Raw genomic sequence first — 15,258 nt, forward strand, 5'->3', positions numbered from 1 at the left:
TTGTTCAATTGTTGATACCACAGGCCTCCCTCACTGCAGTTCTGCTCACCATGAGCACCCCCACCATGATCAAGCCAAACTCTTACTTTGATAAACTGAATGGATTCAGATTCTCAATTAGTCCCCAAGAAGTGCTTGCCACAATACCAGGGCATTTGCAAAGCTTTTCTTTAGAGCCTGTGCAATTTTTAAAGCATTCTTCATAAACTGTGGGCACCAGAGCCTGACTGTGACCATGGCAGTCGAACCTCTCTCCTCCTCCTCAAGTTTCCTCCTATTTCTACAGCCAGGAGCACACCTTATCCTATCATCACAGTGGGATCTCATAAAAGCCCCAACTCTCTTATGTTGTACCTGACTCCTGGAGGAGAATCCTCTGCTTTGTAAGGCTTGTCTCTTGGAAGGCCAAACCAAATATATTCGAGGGCAGTACCTGATAGAAACTATTACCTGACTGCAGATGAAAATTTACCAAGGCTTGTAATTATTTCTGTTCATGACACTTCATGAGTGCTAAGGCACCATGACGTGTCAGAACTGAAGATTAGCCATCTATCAAAGTAGAGACATATTATCTGCTTTTTAATAAAAACCATAGAATATATATCAGATTAGTTTAAAAGGTGAACCTTGTGCATTATGCTGCAAATTGAGATGTGGTGCACGTGATGTATTTTGCAAACTACAAACTGTAGCATGCAGCTCTAACTGCAGCTGAGGCAAGAGTGAAATGTGATGTAACTTCTCATATTATCCTTTCTTCCAGTTTCACATGCCAGTATTTGTTAATTCTATACAAGATAAGGTTTTGCTGCCTAGGTGATGCAAGATGTGAGAACAAGTAGGGATTTTTCTCTGTCCCTACCTAGAAATCTCTCTGTTGCCATCTGAACTAGAAAGTGAGGTTGCCTGAATAAAGCAGGAAGCCTTTGAAGGGCAGCCAGGGAGCTCAGTGCCATTTAGGGAAGCATTGCTCCCACTAGCAGGCAGCTCTCCCAGCCAGAGCCAGGCAAGCCCCAGAGCTAACTTAACCCTTTCACACCAAAAGGTATTTGGAGGCAGCACAGCTCAAAGTGAACCCAGGCTGAGGAGAAGGTTTTGAATAAATTACCATGGGGTTGACTTTTCTATGGTTTTAAAAAGAAACATTCAAACTTAGGAGCAGCACTAACACAGGCCAGGACTGATGGAAGGGATCTCTTGGGACAGACAGGCAGGGTCAGGTGGAGCAGGTTGTCCAGATCCTCTCTATTTGGGCTGGAACTTGTGAATATCTCCACAGACACAGATTCCAAAACTGCTCTGGGCAAGCTGTTCCAGTGTTGATGGTATTCTGCTGCACAGGATAAACATGGTACAGGCAGTTCTGATGCAGCTAGACCTCAGCTGCCTGGACTCTGTCTGCAATGTCCCTGTCTTCTAAATACAGCAAATATAGATACACATACATACCTCACTAAATTGAAAAGAATTCATTAGATCTAGGAGTCATTCACCATAAAGATACAGATTTTAGTTTTCCTTCTCAGAGGAAGAATTTCTTGGTAGATGTTAGCATCACACTTGGACAGGATATTTTTCCTCCTTAGGCTTTATAAACAACACCTAATTAATGTTTCAATAGCAGAATGACTAATAAGCTTGCCACTAATTCCCATTGAAGCAAAAAAATGCAACACTTTCACTGAATGTCTAAGGAATGTATGCACCTGAGGGTTTAAAGTTTAGTGCTTGATCCCTGAAACCTGTGTGGACATGCCAAACTCCCTGTACCCGTGAGCCATCTCTACACAATCACTTTACTCTTGCCCAAATGCTTAATGAGTTGCTGTGTACAGGATTGGGATGTTCAAAAAACATGTACTGGGATATCCTGGAATGTAAATAAATGAGAGATGTTGTTGCTCTAGAAAACCTGGCTGTAGGTATCCCTGAATTCACAGTACTGCAAATCAAAATGCTTTAAAAATCAGGCTGATAATATTGGTACTGTGCACTGGGAGATGCTGCTTTATCTTGCTCCCTTATCTTCCAGAGAAGTTCTGCTTCCATGGATCTCTAAATGAGTCAGGAATTCAGTAATCTTTGAGTAGTACCTTCAGGACATTTGTATCTCTTTGGGAAGGACCGAAAATGAACTCTCTGACAGGATAAGAACAGTCTCAGCCAACAAGAGATGGGTACAAATATTTTAGCAGTTATTGATGCTCTAAAATAAAAATCCCTATCTTTTGATGAAGTTTAGAAAAATATTGAATTTTATTTATTCCTTCTAAAGAAATTAGGTAACTTGCTCTGTATTTTAAACCTCTTTGAGAAAAATCCCTCCAAAGAGATAAAACAATGTTGATTTTAAAAATCATCTGAGATGTTTATCACTAACGGCAATTAAAAGACTGTTTTAAATTACAGGAAAACAAACCTTTGAGTTTGCTGAACCTCCACTTCCTTGGTTATGATCTCTGAATGAGACAATATATCTTTATTTTCTGTACATCAATGTTGAACAGTCAGCCATTAAAAGCTACCCTTATGAAGATGTGTTGAGCTGCTCAGAAGAAAAGCCTCTTCACACCCTGGAGAGGTATCCAGAATGTGACCAGTTCCTGTCCACTCACCCAAGTTGCTGTAGGTAGCACTGCAGGTACTCAGGTCGGGCGAATTTGGAGCTTCTTCCTTCTCCTCCTGGCCCGGGGCGCCGCGGGCCGAGGCCGAGGCGGGGATGACGGAGGCGCTGCCCCCATTGTCCTGCTTCACGAACACGGCCCTGGGCACGCGCGGGGACAGCTCCTCCAGGGCCGGATCCTCGGGCACCTGACTGCAACAGACACAGCAGCGTCACCTGGGCACACCTGCAGCCGGGGGGGCTGGGACAGAAGGAAGTTCTGCACCCTCCTTTTCTAAGAACAATGATCTACAGTTTTTATTTTCCTTAGTGAGAAGGAACGACTTGTGACTGAAATAGTAACATGTTAGTTACTATTATCATGGTTATAATAATATATATCATATAATAGTTCATGCCTTTGATATAAAAGCTACAATTAAATGTTTTACAGCTTGACTACCATCAACATCCATACTCATAAAAGTGCAGGCATGATTCTGGGTAAAGTGAGTGGCACTCAGGACAGCAGCAGAGTTTAGGGTGCTTTTTTGCCAGTGCCAACAACTGTGCCTCAAACAAATGTCACAAGGTATAGCAAGGGGGATCGAGTCCCAATAAATGCATAAAACTTCAATGATACATTTTCATATCCTGGTAGGATTTTGGGAACCGACACTCTGGGAAACAGACCTCATTTAGGCCAATAATCTCTTTCCCGTATAAAATTCTCCACCATTAAAATCCATCTGCATTAGGCCAACTGCAGAAGGCACTGAAGACATCCCTCTGTGCCTGCTCTTAGCTATGAAGTCTTAATCACACTGTGATGACTTACAGCACAGAACTCTGAAAATTGTGCATTTACTTGGTTTCCATGGATATATTTATTGCAGTATAATTTAAAAATGATGCATTATATGCATAAAAAAAAGTCGAGATTTAATAAAACCCCACAATCATACTGAAAATATAACAGCAGTTATCAATAATATGCCACAAAAACATGTCAGAGCAAAAATATTTCCATGCCTTTATGTTCTCTCACTTGCAGGAACAAATACTCATTACAGGCCAAATCTCAAGAGCATATGTGCTGTTTGCTAGCTCTCATTACTACAGCCTGATCAAATACAAGAGGAAGAATTTGAACTACTTGTGACCTCCATTAGGGACAGGAGTAACACACTTCCATCAAAAAACAATCAGCACATCGTGTATCTGTAGAGATACTTATTTTTTGCGATAAGGATTTCAAACTTCCACAAAGAGTTAACATAAATGATAGGTATTTGTCTATGGCAAAGCCAAACCCCTGAAACTCCTGGGACAGGATCTCGTAGCAATCCCCAGTACAAAGATTCCAACATGCCAATGCTCTGCATGACAAGACCCAGGACGGTGCAGTGAGCACATGCTGTTTCTGCTCAGACTCATGAATTTTAACTGCAGGCTGACACAAACCAAACTCATTAGAACTTGTTAGTAAAAGAGAAAAAATGGCGTCAGTTCAAAAAGATGTAATCTTTAATCAGCGAACCAGTTTTTGTTCCATTTTAGTACCATGCATAGGAATGGTGTGAAGAACATTCCATGTGCCATAAATATATCCACATTAAAGAGTTAACCTCAGTAATTTCAGAGTAAAGCAGACATAAAATTAAAGCAGTAACAAGGCACTCAGGATAATTGAACTGAAGGCTTGTAGTTGCTGTGAATAATGTACATACCTGCATTCCTCAACAGGAATGTTTTCTTTAAGAAGAAATAGGTTTTAATAGCTTCACAGTTCTGTCATTGCCACAAACCAGGAATTATCACATCTCAAAGTAACTTTTTAGTATCACTTGGTGAGGTAAGAACATACTCATTCTCCAAACCGGACACATGCATGCACATACGCTAAACCTAAGCTCAGAAGCATTTTGCCAAAGTAAACCGACAGCTAGCAAGGAAGAAAGAAAAAAAATACCAACTCACCCACTGTACTCACTCACACAATTCCCCATTAAAGGAAATTCTTTCAGGGCCTTCTTGAGTCTTTTAATCATGTCTTGAAACTCTGGCGAGCCATTGATTCCACAGTGTTCTGGTGTGCTACAAGTTGTGCAAGCTGTGAGCAAGAGGGCTGAACTCTGCACAGAGTGATACACCTACTGCACCTTAGTGTTTACCTTCAGGGGCTGGGCCCTGCCAGGGCCCCGGGCAGGCAGCCCTGCCTCCTTAACTCCTGCCCTGCCTCCCTGCAGGGCCAGGGCACGCTGCATCACTGCTCTGGAATGGCGCTACGGCCTCACTCGTGCCCGCTGCTCCGCCAAAAGCACAGCTCAGCTCTCACCGGGAGCTGCAGGAAGTGACACTATCCTATTGTTAAGAGTAAGAGAGTATCTCGAATCTGTATCCAGCGCCTCAAAAGAATACATTTTGAAGCACAGCAATTAGAGGTCAGGTCATGAAATCCATGGGGAAACGCTTCCCAGTATCTTAACGCTGAGAACAGAGAGATCAAGCTTATGTACACAGTGCAAATGTCAGCCCTTCAGTGGTGCTGGCAGGACACAGGAGGAGTAAAAGGGGGAACCAGCCTCACTCAGGGGACGGTTCTCACTCCAAGAACCACAGCCCAGCTGCTTCATGAACTAAACGGTTAAAATGACTGGTTTTTCGAGGAAAGAGGAGCAGCTGATGAACAGGCAGTTCTCCCAGATTAGAACCATTAAAACCTGATTTTGTATAATTTTCTATCTGCTTACTGGTAACAAGTCATACTTAAAGCTATCTCCTTATTTGGGATATTTATAGATATTTTGCCAGGATGGATTCTTTGATGCCTTGCATAAGAGCACATATTTAGCATCTAGCACAGTGGGTGCTGCCTCCTCTGTCCGAGTTTTTTTCTCTCTCCTTTTCTATTTCAAAAACAAACTTCATAGAAATTAATTCTCTTAGAGAACTCTGCTCCTCGGGCACAAGTGGCTGAAGCTAAACAATTATTCAGTTAGTGGAGGAAGCAGCCCTCTGCATGCAGAGAATGTGTCTGCTTTCCTAAAAGGCTGACATTTTGTGAAGCAAAAAAACTTGCCATAAAAATGACCGTCCTTCAGACAACACCCCACAGAATTCATATAACTGTCATTCACATGTGCACAGGCTCAAAACTGTTTGAAAAGTGTTATTTTTCTGCAGGGACAAATGCCTCTCTTTCCTTCAGGCTCTCCTCCTGCACGGTTTTTGGAGGAAAGCCAGAAGATGATGTGGTCTAACTCGCCTTGGGAACAGCAGGATGCAGAAAGCTGCCTGTGTAGGGTGTTAATTTTGGAGAGGACACTGGAATCACAGCTCTTGTGTGACCTGTGCTCTCCTCTATTCAGAGCACGCCTGCCCAATTAGGGTGATTAATAAACAGCAATGAATAAGAGGGAGATAAAGTGGAATGCTTATAAGAAGTGAATTGTGAGAGTGTATCCTGAATTAGGGTCAGATCCAGAGGTAAAGGTGAGGGAACACAGTTCTGTACAAGACAGCACATAAATCCCAGTGGCAGGAATTAGTGACAGAAATGGAGAAAAGCTGAGGTGGCCTTGGGGCCAGCACAGGCTCTGATCTCCTCCCTGAGTGGACATCAGCACAGCAGCCACCAATGGCAGCTGTACAGTGGAGGTGACAAGGAAGAGGACTTCATTTTGCACACACAAAAACCAACTGTGCAATTTGTAGCTATATTAGTTTCAAAGAGAGCCCTTTGGGATGCCCTCAGGCCCTGCACTTTTAAGCTAATAAAGCAAACATAAAGCCTAAACTGACTGAATCATGCTGAGGAAAAATGCAGAGGTTGATGGCTGGAGGGAGGGCAGAGGCCACCTTCCCCAGGAGCTTCTCCTCAGAACACTGCCCCCTTTGATCCTGCAGAGCACTGGGCAGGGACAGGCAGTGCCCAGGTTTCAGTCACAGGGCACTGTGGATGCAGAAAACATTCCAGTGGCTCCTGCACCTCCCTCCCTCACCACCACCAATAGTCACTGAAGAGGAAAGTGAACCAAACTTCTCAAATGACAACCTGAAACTACTAAGCCATGAAGTTCATTCCTGATTCTGATTATTGAGAAGCTGGCTTAGTCCTGAGAAGGTTTTTTTTTTAGATCTTGTATAATGCGATGTTTGCACGGATAAAGGGAGTACACTTGATAATCCAGTAAAGACATCCTGCTAAGCTCTTTAGTGTCACTGAAACTTAATGGTAATGAGTTTCACAGATTAACTCTGCATTATAAAGAAGATATTTTTCTTTATCCATTTTAGGTTCTCCGTCTTTCCATTTTACAGATGGTATTAGAGGAGTTAAGAACAATAATACATGATTTACCATTTCCTAATTTAAATTTATAAAATAATAAATGGTAAAGTTCCTTCTACTTGGATCTTTAACAGTCCCTGGTGTTTACAAGTTCTCACATAAAACGTTACCAAACTTATTGCTTAATGCACATGCAGAATTTCCAATTCTGTTAGAATTGGAAAATGTTCTAGAGAAAAACCTCACAAGTTTTCAATTGATGAAATGGTAGAAGAAAGCTAGTTAATACTTTTAAAAGCACTGCTAAGCACTGCTGAATAAGGTAGATAAAGCTTGCTGACACCAAGATAAGAAAAGCCCTAACATGGATTTGACAAGAAGGAAGAGCTGATCCACCTTAAATTTTCAGGGAGAACTTCTCCCATTGCAGTAGACTCAAGCAAGGAATTTCTTTTCATCTATAACATCCTTGAAAATGCTCATCAATTTACTTGGGCTGTACCTAAAAGGTTCTGGGTTCATGTGAGAACCTCACCCTAAGAGGTTCTTCTAAGAGAAGCCCCCAAACAGGGAAGGACTTTGTTTTACACAGAGCTCTACTGTGATTTCACAGATTTTCTTATCTTCCCAAGCAGTTTCTGAAGCAGCTGTGGAATCTGCAGGACTGGATCGGTGACAGTGTGAAAGTGGAATGTGGCAGTGGTGGTTATTCCTGCCTGTCTCTGGATGAAATCCTGATCTAAATGTATGGCTAGATTTTTGTAGAACAGTGATTCCCATTGTTTCCACTGAGTGATCTGTCACAACACTCATATTCCTCTATACAGAGCTCAGATCTATCAGTTATGAGATCAAATCCCTTTGCAAAAATTAACACAATCTTAGGAATTAGACTGGTGATCACAAATTTAGCTATGAAGAAATCCTTCCTTATCTGAACCAGAACAAATCAATACACAGACCTCACTACCTGAAGGAAGTATTTCAGTAAAAACAGTTTTATCTTCACTTCATCCAAGACTGGCCCAAAGATCCCATAAAGGGAAGTTATGGCAGACTTGCAGCTGTGAAAGGAAACTCCTGAGTTTAGCCTGTAAATGGAGATGGCTGTGCCCAGCTCAGATTAGTTCAGCTCTGATGTGCTTTATGAAGACAGCCAAGGCAGCAGCAGGACTGGGCTGCACTTTGCTTTGAGGAAATGTCTCAATCTAACAAGTTGCTGCTGGGCATGAGCAGTGATGTCTCAATGAAGGAGAGAAGCCTTTACCTTGTGAAACTCCAATAGGAGCACTCTGATCCATAAGATAACAAAGCCACTGGAGGATCTTTTTATTCAACCTGTGATGAGTGGATTGCAGCTGTGCTGTACCACCTTCATCAACTACAGCAACTCAGGCCAGAAATACCATGGTAACTTTTGTCAGTTTTAGATTCTGCACCTGAGAATGACTGCTGCTTCATGAACTAAAGGTTCATGAAGTTCTCATTCTAATTAATGAGAAAAATGACATGACTGCTGATTTTTAGCAAAAATTATCTATCTACAAATTTTCAGTAAATTTAATATATCATTATTTGCTAGCTCCTTTTGAACCAGCATATGTGCATCCTGCCATCAAACAGACACAACCACACTGACAAACCAAAACTAAATTCCTTTGAGAGAGATCATTTTCAGCTTTCTGAAAAACTGATAGTTTTGCAAGTGCTGTTCAAAGGGAAAACTGACCTTTCTAGTGATAACTTGAAATACCTTCAGCTGTTTTGTAGTTGTGTTATCAATCTTCAGCAGCTCTGTAATCCATTGCAAAGTAAGGAAATACTGGATCTTCATTAAATTTACTTTTGAGACCCCCCAGTAATCTGACATTTTTAAAGCTTATCTTATTTTCCAGGTCATCAGTTTGTTTTTTCAGAGAGCTTGCTGTTCTTGGCATTCTGAGTTAGGGAAGTGTCCTGTTCACTGATTGCTATCTTCAGGTCATCCATTCTCCTCTAAGCCTCTGCAGGCTTAACTGAACATTCTAAACATCTTTTTCATGCACATATTTTAGCCTGAATTACAGCTAACCTTGTACTAATACCTGGAGGGTTAACACAAAACAAGCAAAGCTTCTCATGGGTTATGCCTCCTGCTTGAGCAAAAATGGCATTTAGAAATCCTGATTCTCACCCACCAGGATATTAAAAACGAAAGCCAAACCCCTTAAACAACAATGAAACCCTTCAATTACGTGGCATTATAAGGTTTCACTTGGTCTCATTGACAACATTAAAAAGTATTAAAAACCCTAAATAACTCAAGGCACCAAGAATATAAGAACTGAAGCATAAAGCTACCCACTGCCCAGTGCTCCCACAACTCAGCACCTCAGTGTATTTTCTTTGAAATTGGTAGAAACCAGGGAACAATATTGTCAGAAAGAAGAAATTCCAATTCTAACATGTGGAAAATTCCAGTTTTCACTGGGGAAAATTCTGAGATATGGTTTTAATGAACATCCTTGTGACTTGAAGAAAAAACTAAAGAGTAAACATGCTTTTTGGAATGAGTGAATGAGAGATCAGTGACCCACTGCCTTCAAAAGGAAGGGCAGAAGGAGAACAGGACACATCCCAACAGCACCATCTCCAGGGCAGTGCAAGGATCCCTGCCAGGCTGCTCCTCTCACCACCCACAGAGGCAGCTGCACCCTCCTGCCCATCCCTGCCCACCAGCCAGCTGATGTGGCTGAGCAGTGCCTGCCAAGCTCCTTCTCACTTGGATCTCTGCCCTGGCTCACCAGAGCACAGCACCTGGGCACTGAGGGAGCAAGGCAAGCTCCTGATGGCACTGGAACCAAAATCGACATCACTTTCCCTAGCTTGCCCCAGGGACAGCAGAGAGAAACCAGGTTCCTGTAAAGGAACAAACTCCTGGAATCCTTCAACCTGCCCTCTAAAGGCAGCTACTTCTCACCAATTCATTTAGGGCAAATCTAGAGACTGCACTATTCTGGCACTTGTCTTGTATGGAGGAAGAAAACCAAGTGATTTTGCTTTAGGACAAGTGGCAGTCAGTTTATGGTAAGCTCTAACTATGCTCACAGAGATTTCTATTAGGTTAAAACTGATTTTCTTGTGCAGAATATGGAGAAAGAAAGCCAAAAAACACTGCCATGATACATTTTCTGGGGCTCACACTTCACAAAATTTTTGATTTCCTCCCATTAGGTTGTTGTTATAATGAAATAAATAATTCAAGTTTGAGGCTACTTTGGAATTGGTTTGTGTAATAACACTGGAAGACAAATTCTAACACATCCACAGCTGTGGTCCAGCACTCAGGGAATTCTACTCTGCCCACATGACTGACTGCAACTGATGTGACCAGCTCTTGCTGGATCTAATACTGCCAGGAGACAAAGCACAGTCACTGCTAAAGGCCTTGCAAGACAGAGATAACACTATTTGTAGGTACCCTAATTCTGTTACTACCTTTTTACAAGGTTTATTTTGAGAGTGCTGCAGCGATGCTGCAGCGTGGTTAATTAGCATCTGTTGAATTCTTGAGCATGTGAAGTAAAGTTAGCACAACACCTTCCATGAGCCACGGATCTTTTCATTTCTATTGTACTTCTCAAGAGTTGCCTCCTATTTCTGCTGAGAAATTGTCAAGTTTCCCATAACTTTCTTAAAGCAGAAATTAAAGAGAATGGATCTGATCCAATGGAACATGACTACTGTGACACATGAGTGAGCCTGCAAGACAAACTCTAAATATCAGGTACTGCTTCTAGCAAATGTTTTACATCTTTTCTGGTATCTAACATAAGAGAAAGTTTTTAAAACACTCTCTAAGTTACCTAAAATAAAGATACTTTGAAAAAATTGCATTAATGTAATAAAACCCCTCAGTCTCTCCCTTTTCAGCAGCATATACAGGAGAGCTCACAACAGAGTAAGTGACTAAAACAGCTGAGCGGTACCTGGGGATTTTCTTGGGAGCCTGAGGCGGTGAGGAATGGCTGGCTGTGCTTTGTTCTGAGCTCTCTGGAGGCTTTTCCTGCGCTTCCCCCTTGTCCTTGGCCAGTGCCTCTGCGATGGCAGAGTCCAGGCCAGGCTGTGCCGGGAGCTCAGCCCGGGGCTCGGCCTGTGCCGGCTCACACCTGTACATGAACACAATGGACGGCTTCTCGCTCGACTCCGACTTGGCCTCGCTGAACCACTGGTGCCGCTGCACCGGGGGCGGGGGCAGCATGTGGATCACGGTTCCATCCAGACCCACCAGCTTCCCTTTCTCCCTGTCCTTCTCCCTCTCCTCCTCATCGTCGGCTTTCCTGCGGCGGAAGAAGCTCTTGAAGGAAATCCAGCGCTTGGGTTTGGCATCGGGGCGCCGCCCCTCCGAGTGCAGGATGGACTCGGCTTCCGTGGACCTGGTGGGGCTGTTGGGCTTGGCCCAGTTGCTGAAATGCCTTTGCAGCAAGTTACTGGCATGGTAGGGAGAGGAGGTGGAGCGTGGAGGGGGGAACGGCGGGGCCTGCTCTGCCTGGGGACTCGTGGCGCTCGGGGTGGCTCGCGCTGCCTTCGGAGAGGGAGTGGCAGCTGGCTGTGACAGCGGATCCTTCTGCATTTTAACGGCAGCGCTTTCCATCTTGGAGGACTCCGCTTCAGGCTGCGATGTAAACAGAGATTTGGGTCGTACCAGGGTGTTTTTACTAGCATCTCCCTCAGGGGGTAAGGAGTACAGCTCTTCTACACTGCAGGACTTAGGAGCGGACTGAGGTGTCTCTGGAGGAGACTGTGGAGGCTGGATGGAAGCCACAATCTGTGAGAGCACCGTGCTCGCGTTCTCTCTGCCACCGCCGCTGCCAACAGGACCGTCCGGGCTCGCGTCTGCTTTTGCTGCAGGCTCTTGCATTGCCTTCTGCACTCTGGAGGGGGAGCTGTGGTCAGCACTGTGACTTCTCTGCGGGGATATCTGGCTTTTACTGAGGCAGCTGTTGAACTCTTGGACCTTCTGAGCCACGGAGCCCAGCCTGCACTCAGAGCTGCCGGCCACCCCCTTTGCTTGGGGTAACTCCGTGGATTTGCTGCCTATGGCTTCGGTGGCTTTACTTTCAGTTTCTATTTCTTCATAGGTATGGCTTATCACACTTGTAGTTTTATCTTTGACAGACAGCTCCCCAGTGGTCCCTAGAAAACTTTTATAGATTGCCAAGTTATCATAGGCATTTGGATTGATTACAATGGGAACTTTAATAGCATTTTTGGAACTCCTAGCGTAAGTGGGCTCATCGTGAATGATAATAGGGAAAGGTGGCATGCCAGCATTGTTGTAACTGTTGAATTTTATCTCAGACAAATTGGGAGACTTAACTGGGATGGTTTTCGAAGAAACGTTTGTAGCTGTAGGTGAAGTAGGAGCTGACTTGTGGCTCGTCTTCCTGGGAGGAACAGAAGGTCCTGAGCTGTTTCCAATCAGTTCCACCTTAGGTATCTTCTGTCTCGGACTAGTGCTGGAAGTCCACACTTCCTGGTATCTGATTGCGCTGGATTTTTTCAGATTAGCGTGTACACGTACAGGTGATGCTGCAGAGGATGCAATAGGCGTGCCTGGGGTTACTGGTGAGCTCGGGTTAGATGATGCCTTTTTGGTTTCTGAGGTTTCAGTCTGGTTCTCTTTACATTCACTGGTCATGGCAGCTGATACATCCACTACGGTGTATGGCTTGCACACTGGCTGTTCCATGTTCACCACCCTGTAAGGTTTAGCTTGCTCCTCCACAGGCACCAAATTAATAGTCACGGCTTGACCAGCAACATCTGAAGAACTTTTATTCTCCTGCGTATCAGTCTGCACAGCGATTTTGCCATCCTTCTCCTCCAGGCGGAGCGCAAGGACCGCCTTGTGAGTTTCCTGACTTTTCAGAGCATTTCTGGGTGCTTTTGGCACATCCTTCACTTGCTGATTGTCACAAAGACTTTCATATTCTGGTTCAATCACTTTGAGGTCCTGAGGAGTGCCAGGAGATAACCCTCCATTACAGAGCTTCTGGGAAGAACTGCTGGTTGTCCCAGAACGAGACTCTTCTGTCAAAGAAGAATCAGGAGACGTAGAATCAGAAGATACCATGCTCTGCATGCTCTCTTGCCCATAAAGAATCACAGTCTCTTCCCCATAACCATTTAAAATTTCATCATAACTGTCGTCATAATCCACGGCACAGATCCGCTGCAGGGACTTGTTCCGAAGGGGCACAGTATTCCATTTTTTGTCAACACAGAACGGAACAGGAGACAGGGTGTTAGCTCTGAAATTAGCAAAGCGAGGTTGGCCCCTCATGCGGATTTCCATTGCTAACAACTCTTCATCACTTTCATCCCAGCTCTCGTGCTCTTCCTGCATGCTGCCAAAAAACGTGTCATCCTCACTCTCATCTCCACTAGACAACTCTGGATAACAGAAACGTCCACCTTCATTACTTATGACTTCAGTGCTTCCACTCAGAATAACATGCTTACTCTGTGAGTCCTTCATTCCACCCACCATGCAGCTCGGAGGGATCTTCCTTTCTAAGGATCTCTTGTAACAATTATTTATCCTTCCCAAGAAGGTTTCTCTTGCGTTTGTTTCTTTTCCAGCGAGCTGAGGTGCGGTATCCAAACCCGCAATCTCCTTCAGAACTTCTGTCAGCCCATTATTATTGTTGTTGGGAATCTTCCCCACGCCCTCGCTGCTGCCGTACGGCCTGGGAACGTGGCTGTACCCTTCGATCTCCTCCTCGTTGTTATTGTTCAGAGGTTTTTTGCTCAGCACCGCCTTGTTGCGGTTCCAGCCCAGGGGCAGGGGTTTGTTCTCACACTGCTCCAGCGCGGCCAGCTCCCCGCAGAGCCCCTCTGCCACCATCATGGTGGGTTTCACCGCTATCGTCGGCTTCTTGGCCACGGGCGGGCGGAAGCTGCCGCTGCCCCTGGCCGGGCGCTGGCTGCTGCTCTGGGTGGCATTGGCTTTCAGGTTGGCATGGGAGAGCGGCTTCTTTTCTGACACCGGGGGTAACTGGTGCAAGCTCTTGGGCTTGAAGCAGTTCTTACATTCACCGGGTTTCCAGACGTGCTCAGTGAAAGTGTTGCAAGCGGACATTTTCCCAGAGGCCGGCGCCTGAAGCCCTGCTGCTCAGTGCATGGCAGGAGTCTCCTCCATGGGCTCTGCTCACCCAGCACCGACACCTCCTGGAGCAGTGATCGTGCTGCAAGAACACCAAACACAGAGAGGATGAGAATGGGGGAAAATCTGCTTGATCGTGATATTTTTCACACTAGGGATAATGTGGAAGGAGCAAGTTGCCTTTTGCTGACATCTTCATTTACAAAACTATATAACTGAAATGTAAAACCAAATTGCAACTATCGTTCTTCTCATACATAAAGAATTAAAACTTTGGCAGCTAAGTCCTATGGTACTTAAAGCAGAGAGAGGGAAAAATGGCAATGACTGAGAATTTAGAGTAATTCTCTTGACTAGTTCAGGACCATTGACCTTTAATTTTGTCCAATAAAACAAATGCAGGAAGAGGATATAAACCCAAAGATTACCACACATTACGCTTTCACCACAATCACTCAAACATGAGATAGAAGAGCAAGAGTATGTTTACTCTCCTAAATGCAATTGAGATAATTTGTTCTAGCTTTGAATGTGAACAAGCTCAGCCTAAGCGAGAAAATGTGTTCAAACAATCCCAAACTCTGCCATTTTAGCACTTTTTTCATCAGAGTCAAATGATAACTGGAGAGGTATTTTGGCTGAACAGACACACTGTTCTGATGTCCTGGAAAAGTCAGATAACTACACAGTGGAAATCTTTCTAGAAAGTCACTGTTTTTTCTCCTTTTGCTTACCACAATGGCAATAAACCACTCTGATATCCTCAAAACAAAGCTAAGGATTTTTAGTCCCTGATTTGTTTCACGTGTAGCTTTTCTACCTAACCCCTCCAGAAATAACAACTGAAGAAGAACTGAAAATCTCTTTCAAAGTGAATCTTTTTATTTCCTGAAACAATCAGCCTTAAGTAAAAATCAAACACGAATCTGCTGTGCTTTATAGTCACCAGAGTATCCAGGATTTGAGAGTTTCATGAATTAATGCCTGAAGATTTTAAGCCTTCTGAGCAAAATCCGCAAGTCTGTTCTCTTCGTTACTGTTGCATAACTCAAATTATCCCAGACATTTCACTGAGGGGAAAGCATCTCTATGTCCACTGCTCCTTCTGTGAGCACAGGCACTGGGAATCAATCATGTTCTATCCTTACAGGCCTTGGGGTGCAAATATCCTTGCTGCTCTCCCAGGTGCCCCAAGGGCAGCGCTGACCCCCT

At 44.1% G+C, this 15,258-nt stretch overlaps 1 protein-coding gene across 3 annotated transcripts in view; it reads right to left on the reverse strand.

Annotated features, from left to right (window-relative positions):
• PEAK1 (pseudopodium enriched atypical kinase 1) overlaps window positions 1-15,258 on the reverse strand; it is a 110,528-nt gene that overhangs the window by 22,043 nt on the left and 73,227 nt on the right. The window contains exons 3-5 of one of the 3 annotated variants that reach the window (XM_084213970.1): window positions 10,868-14,128; window positions 4,586-4,702; window positions 2,619-2,818 (exon numbers count right to left, since the gene is read on the reverse strand). In XM_084213970.1, the coding sequence (XP_084070096.1) occupies window positions 2,619-2,818; window positions 4,586-4,702; window positions 10,868-14,022 (3,472 nt within the window). In that variant the 5' untranslated portion in view covers window positions 14,023-14,128. Of the gene's footprint in view, window positions 1-2,618; window positions 2,819-4,585; window positions 4,703-10,867; window positions 14,129-15,258 lie in introns of those variants that run through there. The other 2 variants (XM_084213972.1, XM_084213971.1) reach the window with 2 other exon arrangements.

The sequence above is a fragment of the Fringilla coelebs genome, assembly GCF_963513975.1.
Source record: "Fringilla coelebs genome assembly, chromosome: 12".
NCBI lineage: Eukaryota > Metazoa > Chordata > Aves > Passeriformes > Fringillidae > Fringilla > Fringilla coelebs.